The 13,975-nt window shown below is 62.2% G+C and overlaps 1 protein-coding gene across 6 annotated transcripts in view; it reads right to left on the reverse strand.

Moving 5' to 3' along the window:
• Positions 1–13,975, reverse strand: part of ARHGAP33 (Rho GTPase activating protein 33) — a 46,819-nt gene that overhangs the window by 29,690 nt on the left and 3,154 nt on the right. For 2 of the 6 annotated variants that reach the window (XM_043534936.1, XM_043534933.1), the window contains exons 2-9: positions 11,359–11,460; positions 7,134–7,228; positions 3,583–3,667; positions 2,939–3,025; positions 2,422–2,559; positions 1,851–1,943; positions 1,059–1,181; positions 571–648 (exon numbers count right to left, since the gene is read on the reverse strand). In XM_043534936.1, the coding sequence (XP_043390871.1) occupies positions 571–648; positions 1,059–1,181; positions 1,851–1,943; positions 2,422–2,559; positions 2,939–3,025; positions 3,583–3,667; positions 7,134–7,228; positions 11,359–11,442 (783 nt within the window). In that variant the 5' untranslated portion in view covers positions 11,443–11,460. Of the gene's footprint in view, positions 1–570; positions 649–1,058; positions 1,182–1,850; positions 1,944–2,421; positions 2,560–2,938; positions 3,026–3,582; positions 3,668–7,133; positions 7,229–9,475; positions 9,879–11,358; positions 11,511–13,975 lie in introns of those variants that run through there. The other 4 variants (XM_043534932.1, XM_043534934.1, XM_043534935.1 and 1 more) reach the window with 4 other exon arrangements.

A 13,975-nucleotide genomic window follows, 5' to 3' on the forward strand; every position in this document is an offset into this window, starting at 1 on the left:
CAGACTGAGGGAGCTGTACCAGGATCAGTTTTCAGAGTAGACCAAGCCCAAGTTAAATCGCATTCAGTTCCTCCTCCCAAACTGAAGCAGCCTGAATTCCGTTTAGCTTCATTCCCTTGCTAAGTGGGTTCGCCTCCTTGGGGCCAGGCACCTGCAGTGCAGATGGCAAGCGTCCACCTGGGCAGCTAGTGAGCAATGGTTAAGCCCACGTGACGCTCCGGGCAGGCCTGCCCCTGTTCTGGGACAGCCAATGCCAGGCATCTGGGCCATGGGGGCTCACTGCCATAGCCGGGGGGGAAGTCAGCCATGGGGTGCGTGCTCGGGGGACCCAGTGCCAGGATCAGGGACCAGACACTGCCCAGACCCCAGGAGCCGGGGGACAGCTCAGCCGGAGCGGCGACTCCCCATGCCCCGAGCTGCCCCCCACCCTGCATTCTCACCCCCCCATGTGCCCCATGCCCCTGGCTCTCCCATGCAGCCCCCCCGCCCCCGGTGACCCAGGCATGGGGGGGCAATGTCCAGCGGGGAGGCCCCCCGCCCTCGCAGACCCTCCCCAAGCCCCACACCCACCTGGAAGCCATGCTTTCCTCGCCACCAGCTGATCTCCTCCTTGGGGGGCATGTCGATTACCGACACAATGTCCCCGACCTGCGCTGAGCAGAGAGACAGTCAGGGGGACCCCGAGGCCCACAGAGCAGTGCCTCAGAGAGGGTTCTGGAGCTGTGAGCTTCCCCAGGGCAGTGCCCTAGCCAGAGCAGGAGGGGGCTCCAGGGCTGTGAGCTTCCCCAGGGCAGTGCCCCAGTCAGAAGAGGAAAGAGCTCTGGTGCTGTGAGATTCCCCAGGCCAGTGCCCCAGTTGGGTTGGAAGGGGGCTCCAGTGCTGTGAGCTTCCCCAGGACAGTGCTCCAGCCAGAGGGGGCTCTGGTGCTGTGAGCTTCCCCAGGACAGTGCCCCAGTCAGAGCAGAAGGGGGGTTCCAGGGCTGTGAGCGTCCCCAGGACAGTGCCCCAACCGGAGGGGGAGGGGGCTGTGGGGTTGGTGGTGCCCCTCCACACCTCACCTCGAAGGACAGCTCATCAGGGGCCTGGGCCGTGTAGCGCTTGATGACATGGGCGGCTGCGATGGCTGGGACGTTGATCGAGGCCTCCTCGTTCACCAGCAGCCGGTTGCCATGGTTATCGATCTGCAACAGAGGAGGTGCAAGAATGAGCATGTGGCAAGGGGGAGACTGGATGGGGCGTGGGTCTGATCTGGGGGGGCGGGATGAGCTGTGGGTCTGATGGGGGGAAGGGGGCTATAGGTGGTCAGGGGTGGGGCTGATACTGGGCTGGAAGGCCTATAGGTCTGATGGGAGGGATACAGGGCTGGGGGACTGTAAGTCTGATTGGCAGGGGGAGGGCAGGAGGGGCTGTGGGTCTGACCAGGGGTAGGGTGGATGCCAGGCTGGATGGACTCATGGGTCTGATGAGGGGGTGGGGGGATGCTGTGCGGGCTGGGCCTTGTGGGTGTGGGGTTACCGGTCTGGACAGGGGCCGGGTCTGGTGCAGGGGTGGGGGGTTACTGGCCTCGACAGGGCCGGGGGTTGGTGTGGGGGATGGATGCTGGGCGGGACAGGCCTGTGGTCTGACGGAGGAGTGTGGGGTTACCGGCCTGCACAGGACCGGGGGCCGGTGTGGGGGTGGATGCCAGGCAGAACAGCCCTGTGGGTCTGATGGGGGTGTGTGGGGTTACCGGCCTGGACAGGGCCGGGGGCTGGTGTGGGGGTGGATGCTGGGCAGAACAGGCCCATAGGTCTGACTGGGGGCGGGTCCCATGCTGAACGGCCCCTACCTTTCCTGCCCCCCCATCTCACCTCCATCCAGGTGAGAACGGGCCCGCAATTAATGTTGCTGTCCACAATGGCAGAGAGCTTCTCCAGGTACTGCCGCAGGACTGGGGCCAGCATCTAGGGGGCAGGAGCAGAGTCAGGGCCTGGCAACCACCCCCCTCATGTCTGCCCCACAGCGAAGGCTCGTCTTGTGCTGAGATTCAGCCATCTCTCGGGTGGGGCAGCTGGGGAACAGCCACACATAATGCCGCCAGGGGAAGGTTTGCCTGGCACGGAGATGCAGCCACCTCTGGGGTGGGGCAGCCGGGGAACAGCTGCACATAATGCTGAGGGACAGCTCGCCCAGTGCTGAAATACAGCCACCTTGGGTGTTGTGCAGCCGGGGTACCGCCCCACGTAATGCTGCCTGGGGACATCTCGCCCAGTGCTGAGATACAGCCAACTCTGGGACAGGGCAGCCGGGGAACAGCCGCACATAATGCCACCTGGGAACGGCTCGCCCAGCACTGAGATGCAGCCACCTCTGGGCTGGGGCAGCCTGGGAACAGCCACAGAGCAACTCCCCAAGCTCTGCCCAGCGCCCCCCATGACTCACCTCAGCCTGTTCCCGGGCCTGGCAGGGCGGTGGCAGCTCGGGCAGCTGGGAGAAGCGGCGGTCGAAGATGCAGCAGTGCAGGTGCCCGTCCAGCCTGCAGAACTCCTCATAGCTGCGGTGAACGGGCCACGTCTTCCCCTGCGGGGTTGGAGGCAAAGTGGGATGTCAGCTGGGGGCGAGGGAGGGGGACACTGGTGAGGTGGGGCTGGGAGGTGCTGTGGCAGCTGAGGACGGAGTGGGGGATGGATCTGGGGGTCTAAAGAAGGAAAGTGGGGAGCAGTGGCACAGTGTGGGGTGCCACTGTGGGGCACGACAGGATGGACCAAGGGGGGACTGCAGGGGAAAGGGGAGGGGGTGAGTTTGGGGGTACAGGGGTCCCCTCTCCCCCTCAGCAGTTGGCATGGCAGAGGGGACCCCAGCTGGAGAGGAGGGACCCGGGTTGGGAATGGGAGGGTCAGGAAGGGGGGGCTCTAGGGAAGATTGGGAATGGGGGGGTTGGGAGGGGGGCTCCACTCACCTGGCAGGTGACCTGGACGATGAAGAGCAGCTCCCCGTCCCCCAGGGTACCAGGCAGCCCCTCCCCTTGCTCGGAGGCCAGCAAGAGCTGTGGGCATACAGTGAGTGAGAGGTGCCCTTGAGGGACCCAGGCATCCGGGGCAAGTTGTCTCCCCGGCGTCACTTGGTGCACGCTCAGTCCAGATCCCCTGAATGTCCCCCCTTATCCCAGGAGAGAGAACCCAAGTGTCCGGGAGAGAACCCAAGCGTCTGGGAGTTCAGTCCCCAACCCGACACCAAACCTGCATCTGATCCCCATTTGGGACCCAATGTCTAGGTAGCCCTCCCCAGTTTCTGCTCCAGCAAGAGACGCTCCCACCTCCCCAAGGACCCAGCTGTCTGGGAGATGACCCCCCACCTGTCCCTGTACATGGGACCTAGACAACCAGAAAAGCCCCCCAAATTGGACCCAGGCATCCGGGTGACCAACCATCCTCGCCCAGAAAGGACTGGGGCAGCACCTGGGAAGAGGATTGCCTGGATAGGACTTAGGAGTCCGGGAAGAGGCTCTCTGGGGAGGGGACCAGGGGTACAGGAGGAGGGATCCCAGGGGGGACCCAGGCATCAGGGATTGGGGCTCCCCAGGGGGCCACGGTGGTTGCTCACCTGGATGTGTCCAAAGTCCACGGCCTCGTAGTGGAAGTGGGCGCATTCAGCCAGCTTGGGGAAATGGGCTCGGGTGATGGACAGCCTGGGGGGAGAGGACACCCCACTGTACCCCATTGTGCCCCCACAGCATTCTACTGTACCCCACCCCTGCTGCAACCCACACAGCACCACACTGAACCCCACCCTGCTGTACCCCACAAAGCACCCCACCCCCACTGTCCCTAGTCCCTCTGTGTGTCCCACACAGCATCCCACATCCGCTGTACCCCACACAGCACCCCACCCCATCCCCACTGTCCCCCAGTGTGTCCCACACAACACCTCACTGTAACCCACGCCCGCTGTACCCCATACAGCACCCCATCCCCACTGTCCCCACTGTACCCCAGTGTGCCCCACACAGCACCCCACTGTACCCCACCCCCGCTGCACCACACAGCACCCCCATTGTACCCCACTGTCCCCACTGTACCCCAGTGTGCCTCATGAAGCACCCCACTGTACCCCATCCCTGCTGTACCCCACACAGCACTGGGTACCCTGATCCCCTCATGGTACCCCTCAAAGCACAGATTACCCCAACATGCTGTGGTACCCAACGATAAATAATCCCACTATTTAGAAGGAGGGTGGGGTGTGACTGAGCAAGAGCCAGGCATCCGTGTGGGCTGCTCTCTGCAACCGCGCAGCACCAGAAACCCTTGGGACGGGGACAGATTATCGGAGAGAAAAATCTCATAACGCCGGCGCCGTGTGAACCCCGGATGCACACGCCCCAGACACTGCCCGGGGACACCGCTGGGGACACCACCACCAAGTGGGGATTTTCCCTTATTATGTTGTATGTGAGTCTTACTGTTCTGCATGAATACTGCGTGTGCCTCAGTTTCCCTGTGTGCTGCACCAATACCTCAGTGATGGGAATAGGAGTGTGTGACTTTGGCTGAGACCTCTGGGGCAGGTGAGGCTGCTCCAGCTGCCTGCACATATGCGATGGCCGGTGCCCTTCCTAACCTGAGACCAGGAGGGGGATGCAACCAACTGACTCTTTGGCCGAGAAGCGAGACAAAGAGAAGGAGGAGGAGCAACAGGGATATCTGAGGTCGGGTCGCTGGAAGCTGGAACTCTACTTGCGGGGACTGGAAGAGGGGGAGTCCAGGGAGTCTGGCCCAAGACTCCCAAAACGGACTTGCTAACAAGTTCTGTTCTACGCTGTGTTCCTGTCGAATAATAAACCTGTTTTATCGGCTGGCTGCGAGTCACTGCTGTCTGTGGAGTTGGGGTGCAGGGCCCTCTGGCTTCCCCGGGAGCCCTGCCCCGGCAGACTCGCTGCGGGAAGTGCACAGTGTGGAAGGGGATGCTGAATGCTCCAAGAAGGTCGAAGCTTCTTGCGCTGGAGACAGCGTAGCTCACAGAGAGGAGGCTCCCCCAGAGTCCTGGCTGGCTTCATACGGAACAGTTCCAGAGCATCGCCCAGTGACTCCGTGACAGACACTGCCTGGGGACACTATCCCAGGACACCACCCTGGGGACACTGCCTGCCTGCAGATCCAGGCCCCTGCCTAGCAGAGACCTGGGCAAAGTGCAGGGAAGGGAACAGGGGACGAGGAGAGAGTCAAAGGCCTGGGACTGTTCAGCTTGGAAACGAGCGGATTGAGGGGGTAGGCCAGAGGGCTCTAAAAGCCTGTCTGGGGTGGAGGGAGAGACTGGGGGGTGTTATTTACCCCTTCAGCTAACATGGGCCAAGGGCATCCAGGGAAATTACCAGGCAGCAGGTTTCAGACAAACAGAAGGATGGACTCAGCGCGCAGCCAGCTTGGAGAACTCACCGCCAGTTGTGGTGGGGGCCAGAAGTGTAACACGGTTCAAAGAACGAGCTAAGTTCCTGGAGGAGGGGCCGGGCACACGCTGTCCCTGAGCCACTGACTGGCAGCCAGGGGCTGGATGGCTCCTGGCCCTGTCCTGTTTCCCTGGCCCAGGCCCCTGCCAGGCCCCGGACACTGGGCTGCCCCAGCCTGGCTGTTCCTATGACAGCACTTAGACAGCACAGGATACCCCAACACTGCTGTACCCCGCACAACACAGGGTACACACCCCATGGTACCCCACACAGCTTGGGGTACCCCAACACTGCTGTACTCCAGACAGCATGGGATACCCACCCCCATGGCACCGGACACAGCACAGGGTACCCCAGCACCACTGTACACCAGACAGCATGACGTACCCACCGGCAGGGAACCCTAACACCGCTGTACCCCAGAGAACATGGGGTACCAACTCTCCATGATATCCTATTCACCATGAGGTACCCAACCCCACATGGTATGCCAGGTAGCATAGAGTAACCTGACAGCCTGACACCCACACAGCACTGGGTACTCCACCCCCCCCATGATATCCCAACCCCCTGCTATACACAACCAGGGACTACAACTGTCCACAGAACCCATCCCCCTCGGCTGTACCCCAACCCCCCAGAACCCATCCCCATTCTGCTGTACCCCACCCCACAGAATCCATCCCCCCTCAGCTGTACCCCAATCTCAACCGGGGACCCCGACAGCAGACAGAACACTATCCTGTTGTTATATCCCACTGTTGTTATATCTCAAACTCCAACTGCCCAGCATACAGCACCCCCAGAATACCCCAAGCACCCACAATATCCTAATCAGGTAACAGCCATGTACCCAACAGCGAGACAGAGTCCAGTGTCTCCCCTGCCCCCTGCTATATCCCAGCCTTGGGATCCCCCCAGCACCCAGATACCCACCTCTATATCCCAGCCCTGGAACCCCCCAGCACCCAGACACGCCCGCGCTATATCCCAGCCCTGGGACCCCCCAGTGCCCAGACACGCCCCCCCATATCCCACTCCTGGAACCCCCCAGCACCTAGACACCCCCCCATATCCCAGCCCTGGGACCCCCCAGCACCCAGACACTCCCAGCACCTAGACACACCCCCCCCTCTATATCCCAGCCCTGGAACCCCAGGACCTAGAACCCCCCCATACATCCCAGCCCCCATGGCACTGAGACACGTCCCCGTCCCCTCGCTATATCCCAGCGCCCTGGACTCCCTGGTATCCAGACAGCCCCATCCTCCCCCGAGCTATATCCCAGCCCTGGGACCCCCTGTACCGAGACACACCCTCCCTTCTGCTATATCCCAGACCCCCAGGCCTCCCAGCACCAAGACATGTCCCTGGCCCTGCACTATACCGTAGCCCCTTGGACTCTCTGGCACCCAGACACAGCCCCATCCTTCCCCTGGAGCTATATCTCAGCCCACATATTAGAGGATGCTGTCCTTTCTATTGTCCCTTTAATTGTCTGCTTCTCTAGCTGGACTCCCATGGGACACGTGCCCCCAAGAGGGGAGCCTGAGATCTGAACCCTCCACTCCCATCGGCGACCGCCCAGCCCACAGGGACCCCAGCGGAGAACCCACTCACTCCCCCATTGCATGGACGGGCTAGGCACACGTCATGCCGCACTCACCACTAGGGGTGCCCCTCCCAGAGCAGGGCTCCCCCTGCTTACCTCTTGGGGGCTTTCCCCTTGACGCTGGTGGCTGTGTTCCCCAGGGGGCGGATTGGCCCATCCCCTGTCCCATCCAGACTGTCCGTGCTGCGGGCCTGCAAGGGCGAATCAAACAAACCTCAGCCCCAATTTACCATCCCCCAAAAGGAGCCCAAAGTGCTCGCCTGGTGCTGAGTTGCAGCCACCTCACAGGGGAGAAAGCTGGGGAACAGCCGCACATAACACTGCATGGGGACAGATTGTCTGGTGCAGAGATGCAGCCAGCTCTGGGGCAGGGCAGCTGGGGAACAGCCGCACATAATGCTGCACAGGGACAGCTCACCCAGCACTGAGATGCTGCCCCACCCCAGAGGTGGCTGCATCCCTGCTACACGCCAACCATCCCAGTTCTCCCCCCTGCGCCATGTAATTCCATCCCCTTTAGCTTTAGCAGCCTGCGGAGCAACAATCTCCATGGATCAGGTTTCCCGTCAATAGCTGCCTGCTTAGATATTCTTTGCCGTGACCCACACCCCTCCCTGCAGCTCCCCATTTTACCCTTTGGGACAGCCCCCCATCAACCCCAAATCCCTGGCACTGTGCAGAGAGGCTGGGGGATTGCTGGGAAAGGGACATCTCCCCTTCTATTTCCACCAGACAGATTTGGGGGCAGGACCTTGTTGAGGAATGGCGAGGTAGGGGTACAGGCATAGGCAAAGGCAGCTCAGGAGGGGTAGAAGTCACCACACCCTACAGCCCCAAATGCATACGGAGCCCCAAACTGCACCCCAAAATCCAAATCAACCTGGGGCTGCATCAGAGCTGGCGTCCGACTAGCGGGGAAAGGCCCCATTCCCTGCCCTGGGGCTGGATCGGAGACCACATCCTCTCTGTCAGTTGCATGGATGCTCCGGTTATTGACTGCAAGTGGGGGAGCCCCAATGGCCTCAGAACCGAGTCAGGCCCAGAACCCTGGCCTGGCCCTTCTCTCCAAGCGGGATGGGTGTAAGGGGGGGTGGGAGTGGGGGATGCCATGGGGGGAAGGGGGCACCTGGGCTCTGTGGGGCATAGCCCGACAGACCAGATCTGGGGAAGGGAGAAAGAAGACAAAGGGTGAGACAGACACAGGAGTGTAACACCCCCACCCCCGCACCTTACCTTCCCATCCCCCCGCAAGGAACTGACCCCCAGAAACACCTGGCCATATCCCTGCTCCCCCACTGCCTCCCTTCCTCCCACAAGAGGTTGCATAGGAGACACCCCCCCACACTCCCGCCACCTCCACGTTGGGGCGGGGGGGGGGGGTTAAGACACGTGGTGGGGGTTACATAACAGCTTCTTGCAATGGCCCAGTTCCTCCCACGGGGACCCAGGAAAAGCACAAGACGCCCCCCATAACCCAGCCCAGCTGACCCCCTTATCTCCCACCCCCTACCTAGCTGCACCTCCGATACCTGCCCCTCGGTGAGCTGCTCCCCCATAACCCACCCCCAGCCTATCTGGCCCCCTTATAACCCACCCCAATAGTTTGCGGTTGGGGCTCTCTCCCTGCACAACTCTGGTGTGCGTCCTCATTTCCCCCATCTAGCTGCATCATTCAGGGTTAGGGGGCTGAATATCCCCGCACTGGATTAACAGAGACCCCCATTTCCTGTGCAAAAGTGGGGTGCACAACCCCTCATGGGAGGCTAAGATTGGGTGCTAGGTGATTTCAGGCAGAAAGGGGCCAAGACCCCAAAATACAGAGCAAGACAGCTGGAAAAATTATAGCCCCCTCCCAAATAAAAACTGATGAGAGAAACTGCGTGCCCCAAAATACCTACAGCGTGGGAGTGGGACTGCCAAATCTTGGAGCATTTATAGGGGAGATTCCCCTGGCCCCCCAAAAGAGGATTTTGGGGGTGGGGAGATTTTGGAACTGGGATTCCCTGCAAAATCTCCCCACAAAAGTGTGAGAGGTGCGCACTGTGTCTTCCCCCAAAATCTTTATGGTCAGGGAGGTTTATGGGGGGAAGACACCCCTAAAACTCCATAACCCCCAATCGGAGAGATGCCCCGAGGCGGGATTGTGGGGTCACGGGAGGGGACCCTAAATACACACTGGAATAGATCCCCCAACCTGAGATGCCCCGAAGAGGGATTAGAAGTGCAGGGGAGGGGACCCTAAATATATATATGGGGGTTGGGATGGGGGTGGGGCTAAGGAACAGGTGCATGTGTGGGGAGCGTTGGCGCCGAAGCCAGCCGGGAAGGGCGGGCAGCATTTTGGGGTGGGTAGAGGGTTAAACAAACATGGGGGCACAATCCCATGGGGACCCCTCCCCGTCAGCCCAGACAATAACCCCCCCCCCCCCCCCACTTACCACCATTGTGTCTCCGGACCGCTAGGAGGAGCCGGGGGTGAGGGCCGGAGCCATGCGGAGGGGGGGGGGCGGCATCTAGCAGGGACAGGACCCCCATCCGCAGCCCCCCAGGGAGGGAGCGTGGGTGGGGGGGGGGTCAGCTCCCACTGGCCATGGGTGGAGAGCGGCACAATGGGGCGGGAGGGTGGAGAAGCTGGAGAGCGAGGGAAGGAGGCAGACGGGGAGGGGGGAGGAGACACACACCGGGGGCTGGGGGGGAGACGGACGGACGGACAGAGGGACGGACGGGCGCAAGGTCAGCTCCTACCACCAGAACAGAGCCTCGCCGGGCTCCGAGCCGCGGAGCGGGGGAAGGAGCCAGGCGGAGGGATGGGGGGACGGAAGGAGCCAGGCGGAGGGAGGGGCGTGGAGGGGGAGGCGGACGGAGACAGACAGACGGGGGAGCCGGGGAAGGAGGCGGGGAGGGGGGGAGCGCGCGCGCGCTCGCTGGCAGCCCCCCACCCCAACGCCTGGGGAAGGAGAGAACGGAAAAGCCCCTGGGAGAGGAGGGCGGGGGGCAGGATCCAGGGGTGCCCCCCACGCCCGGCCCCACCGGGAAGGTGCCCCAGGGAGCGCCCCCGGGGGCGGGGGGCTGGGAGGGCCGCGCCCGCTGGTACGTTCCCATTGAGATGCAAAGGGGCAGAGGCACAATGGGCCAGGCGCCAGCAGCTGGGCAACCCGCACAAAGGGGCTTCTGTTAGCCCGGCTCGCGCAGCCCCCCCCCCCGCGTCAGGGAGAGAACCCAGGAGTCCTAGCCCCCCCGCTGTAACCACCAGACCCCACTCCCTTCCCGGAGCCAGGGAGAGAACCCTGGAGCCCCAGCCCCCTACTCCCCTCCTGAGACCCAGGCCCTTGGTGGCAGTGTCGGGGGTGGATGCTCCTAGGTCACTGTGTGCGGCTGCGTTCTCAGCACAGGATACATCAGGAACCCCCCCCCCAGCCTTCCCCCACAGACTGACCCCCAGCCCCAGTGTCCCACAGACTGACCCCAACCCCTTCCCCCCACAGACTGACTCCCAGCCCCAGTGTCCCACAGACTGACCCCAACCCCTTCCCCCCACAGATTGACCCCAACCCCTTCCCCCCACAGACTGACTCCCAGCCCCAGTGCTCCACAGACTGAGCCCCAGTGCCCCACAGATTGACCCCAGCGCTCCACAGACTGACCCCCCCAAATCCTCCTCCCCACCTGAGCCCCCCCAGCCCACTCTCTACCCAGTGTGAGGAACAGGACAGTTTAGGGTGGGGGGGGGGGTGTCAGTGCTGGGGGTATTTGGTGTGGAGAGGGGATGACACAAGTGAGGCAATTGGGGGCTGCATGGGGGGCATGAGGGTGGGGGGAGTAAGGAGCTGTAGGGTACAGGAGGGGGCTGTGTGGGGGACTGATCAGGGTGAAGGGAGGGGGAAGGACGGAGGCTACGGGGTGGCCAGGGTATTCCATGCAGGGCTGCAAGTGATGGGGTGGGTCATGGAGTCTCTAACAGTTGGGGGATGGAAAGTATTGAGGGTCAGGAGGGTTTGTGGAGGGATTGGGGGGCTGTGCAGGGAAGGGGGCCTGTGTGAGTCAGTGGGGGAGTCCCTGCTGCCTCCGGCTGACGGTCTGCTCTGTGTGGGCTGGGTACGCTGTCTGGGTTTGGAGTTACCAATCTGGGGAGACTCCTTGGGAGGGGGACTGCATATCTGGGTCAGGGCAGAGAAGTTGGGGGGCTGTGCATTGGGGAGAGATCAGGGAGCAGCATTGGGGTGCAGCTCCCAGACCCTCCAGGAATCCCTGCCTTACCCCCCAGCACTCACTGTGCCCATGGTGGGGCCGGGGGATGCCGAGTTCCCTTTCTGCTCCCTACCGTGGAGAGCGAGCGCAGACGAGGCGTCCACTTCTGCTGGCTGTTGTCCACCAAGGAGAATCGGCGCAGCACACGGGGCTCCATGGTGGGGGGCTGGAGACCCTGAAGCAGGGTGGGGGTCAATTGATGGGGTCCAGTTGTGACCAGGGTCCCTGCCACACAGGGACACTAATAAGAGGTCCCTGTGCAGCCTTACATGTGGCTGTTCCCCACTGCCCCACCCCAAAGGTGGCTGCCTCTCAGCGCTGGGTGAGCTGTCCCTGTGTGGTGTTATGCACAACTGTTCTCCAGCTGCCCTGAACCCAGAGGTGGCTGCATCTCAGCACTGGGCAAGTCGTCCCTGTGCAGCGTTATGTGCGGCTGTTCCCCAGCTGCCCCTGAAGTGACTGCACATCAGTGCTGGGCGAGCATCCCCAGAGGTCTAAGCTGCTTGGATCAGATCTTGCTCCTCCTGCAGATGCTGCTTCTGCTTCCTGCCCGCATTTGGGAATTGCAGCAGGAAGCGGCTGGGGGTTGCCAGATCCTGTCGGCGCTTTAAATCTGGGGGCTGTATTCTGAGCTAAGCGTGAGCTGGGTGCAGGCTGGCACGGCTGTGCTCCTGGCACTGAGATTCCCTTGTGCCTGCTTACTCACAAGTCTCGCGCCAGCGCCTCCCTGCCACACACGCTGGCCTGGGCCCTGTGCACCTACATCAAGGGTGGGCAAACATTTTGGCCCGAGGGCCACATCTGGGAATAGAAATTGTATGGTGGGCCATTAATGCTCACAAAATTAGGGTTGGAGTGCGGGAGGGGGTGAGGCTCTGGTTGGGGTGCGGGCTCTGGGATGGGGCCAGAAACGAGGAGTTCAGGGTGCAGGAGGGGGCTCCAGACTGGGACGGAAGGGTGCTGGGGGGGGTGAGGGCTCTGGCTGGGGGTGCGGGCTCTGGGGTGAGGCTGGGGATGACGAGTTTGGGGTGCAGGAGGGTGCTCTGGGCTGGGATCAAGGGGTTTGGAGGGTGGGAGGGGGATCAGGGCTGGGGCACGGGGTTGGGGTGCGGGGGGAGGCTCGGGCTGCAGGCTCTAGGCAGCGTTTACCTCAAACAGCTCCTGGAAGCAGCGGCATGGCCCTTCTCCGGCTCCGAAGCAGAGGCACAGCCGGGTGGCTCTGCTCGCTGCCCCATCCGCAGACACCTCCCCCACAGCTCCCATTGGCCACGGTTCCTGGCCAAAGGGAGCTGAGGGTGCGGCACAGGTTTCCTCTATGCGTAGAAGCCAGAGGGGGGCCATTCCACTGCTTCTGGGAGCTGTGTGGAGCAGCCCCCGACTCTGCTCCCTGGCTGGAGCGGGCAAGCCCCAGACCCCACTCCCCTGCAGGAGCTCGAGGGTCAGATTAAAACAGCTTGCGGGCCATAGTTTGCCAACCCCTGACCTACATCCTCCTGGGTACACTCACCTGTGCCCAGTGAACAAGGCTACTCTGCCCCGCCATGCACATCCCCCCATGCCTTTTGCACTAGGACGCCCTTCGTGCTCACCACAACTGTCCTCTTTATCAATAGTCCAGCACCACTGCTTACATAGAAGGCTCGCCTGGCGCTGAGATGCAGCCACCTCTGGGGCAGGGCAGCCAGGGAACAGTGACACATAATTCCACACAGGGATGCTCGTCCACTAATGAGATGCAGCCACCTCTGGGGTGGGGCAGCTGGGGAAGAGCCGCCTAGCGACACCACACTGGGGCCAGCCCTGACTGCAAGGGGAAAGCGCCCCCTGCTGATCCCCCACCCTGGTCCCTGCAGCCCCCTGGCTGTTCTGGAGGTTTCCCACCCACGTCCCTGCCCAGCCCGAGGCTGCAAGATCAGCGCCAGGGCAGCCCCGGCTGGATTGAGACTCGCCAAGCAGGGCAGCAGGTTTCAGAGAGCAGGGCTGGGGCGGTAGCACTGTGGGGCTCTGCCAGGTATGTCTGGGGGCCTGGCTGGGCCTGTCCCACTGTCATGGGCACAGCGCCCCTGCGCACCAAGTTTGCAGATGGAACAAGGCTGGGGGGTCAGAGAGCAGAACCCCCTAGCACAGGCTGGGGCTGGATCGAAGCTGGTGCCCCCTGGAGGGGAAAGGCCTCATGCCCCAGTCCCACCCCCCAAGCCAGCTGCTTGTCAGAGTCTCAGTTGTGAGCTAGCTCCGTCACCTCCAACGTGGTCTGTGGCTGTGCTGGTGCCATCACGTCCCACAGAACTTCAGCTTTCACGGGCTGCTAAAGCTTCTGGCCTTAGTGGTTGGGATAGACCAGCGGTTCTCAAACCTTTGTACTGGTGACCCCTTTCACACAGCAAGCCTCTGAGTGCATCCCCCACTTATAAATTAAAAACACATTTTTATATATTTAACACTATTATAAATGCTGGAGGTAAAGTGGGGTTTGGGGTGGAGGCTGACAGCTCGCGACCCCCCATTTAATAACCCCACAACCCCCTAAGGGGTCCCAACCCCGTTTGAGAACCTCTGGGATAGAAGCTGCCTGGGTCTGCCGAGAGCCTGTGCCTGTCGCTGAGAGAAGGGGGAGCTGCCCCACGTGTGACCAACCCAGCAACGCTGCCTGGGTCTGCTGAGAACCTGAGCCAATCACGGGGTGTGTGTGT

The sequence above is a fragment of the Chelonia mydas genome, chromosome 24, assembly GCF_015237465.2.
Source record: "Chelonia mydas isolate rCheMyd1 chromosome 24, rCheMyd1.pri.v2, whole genome shotgun sequence".
Lineage (NCBI taxonomy): Eukaryota > Metazoa > Chordata > Testudines > Cheloniidae > Chelonia > Chelonia mydas.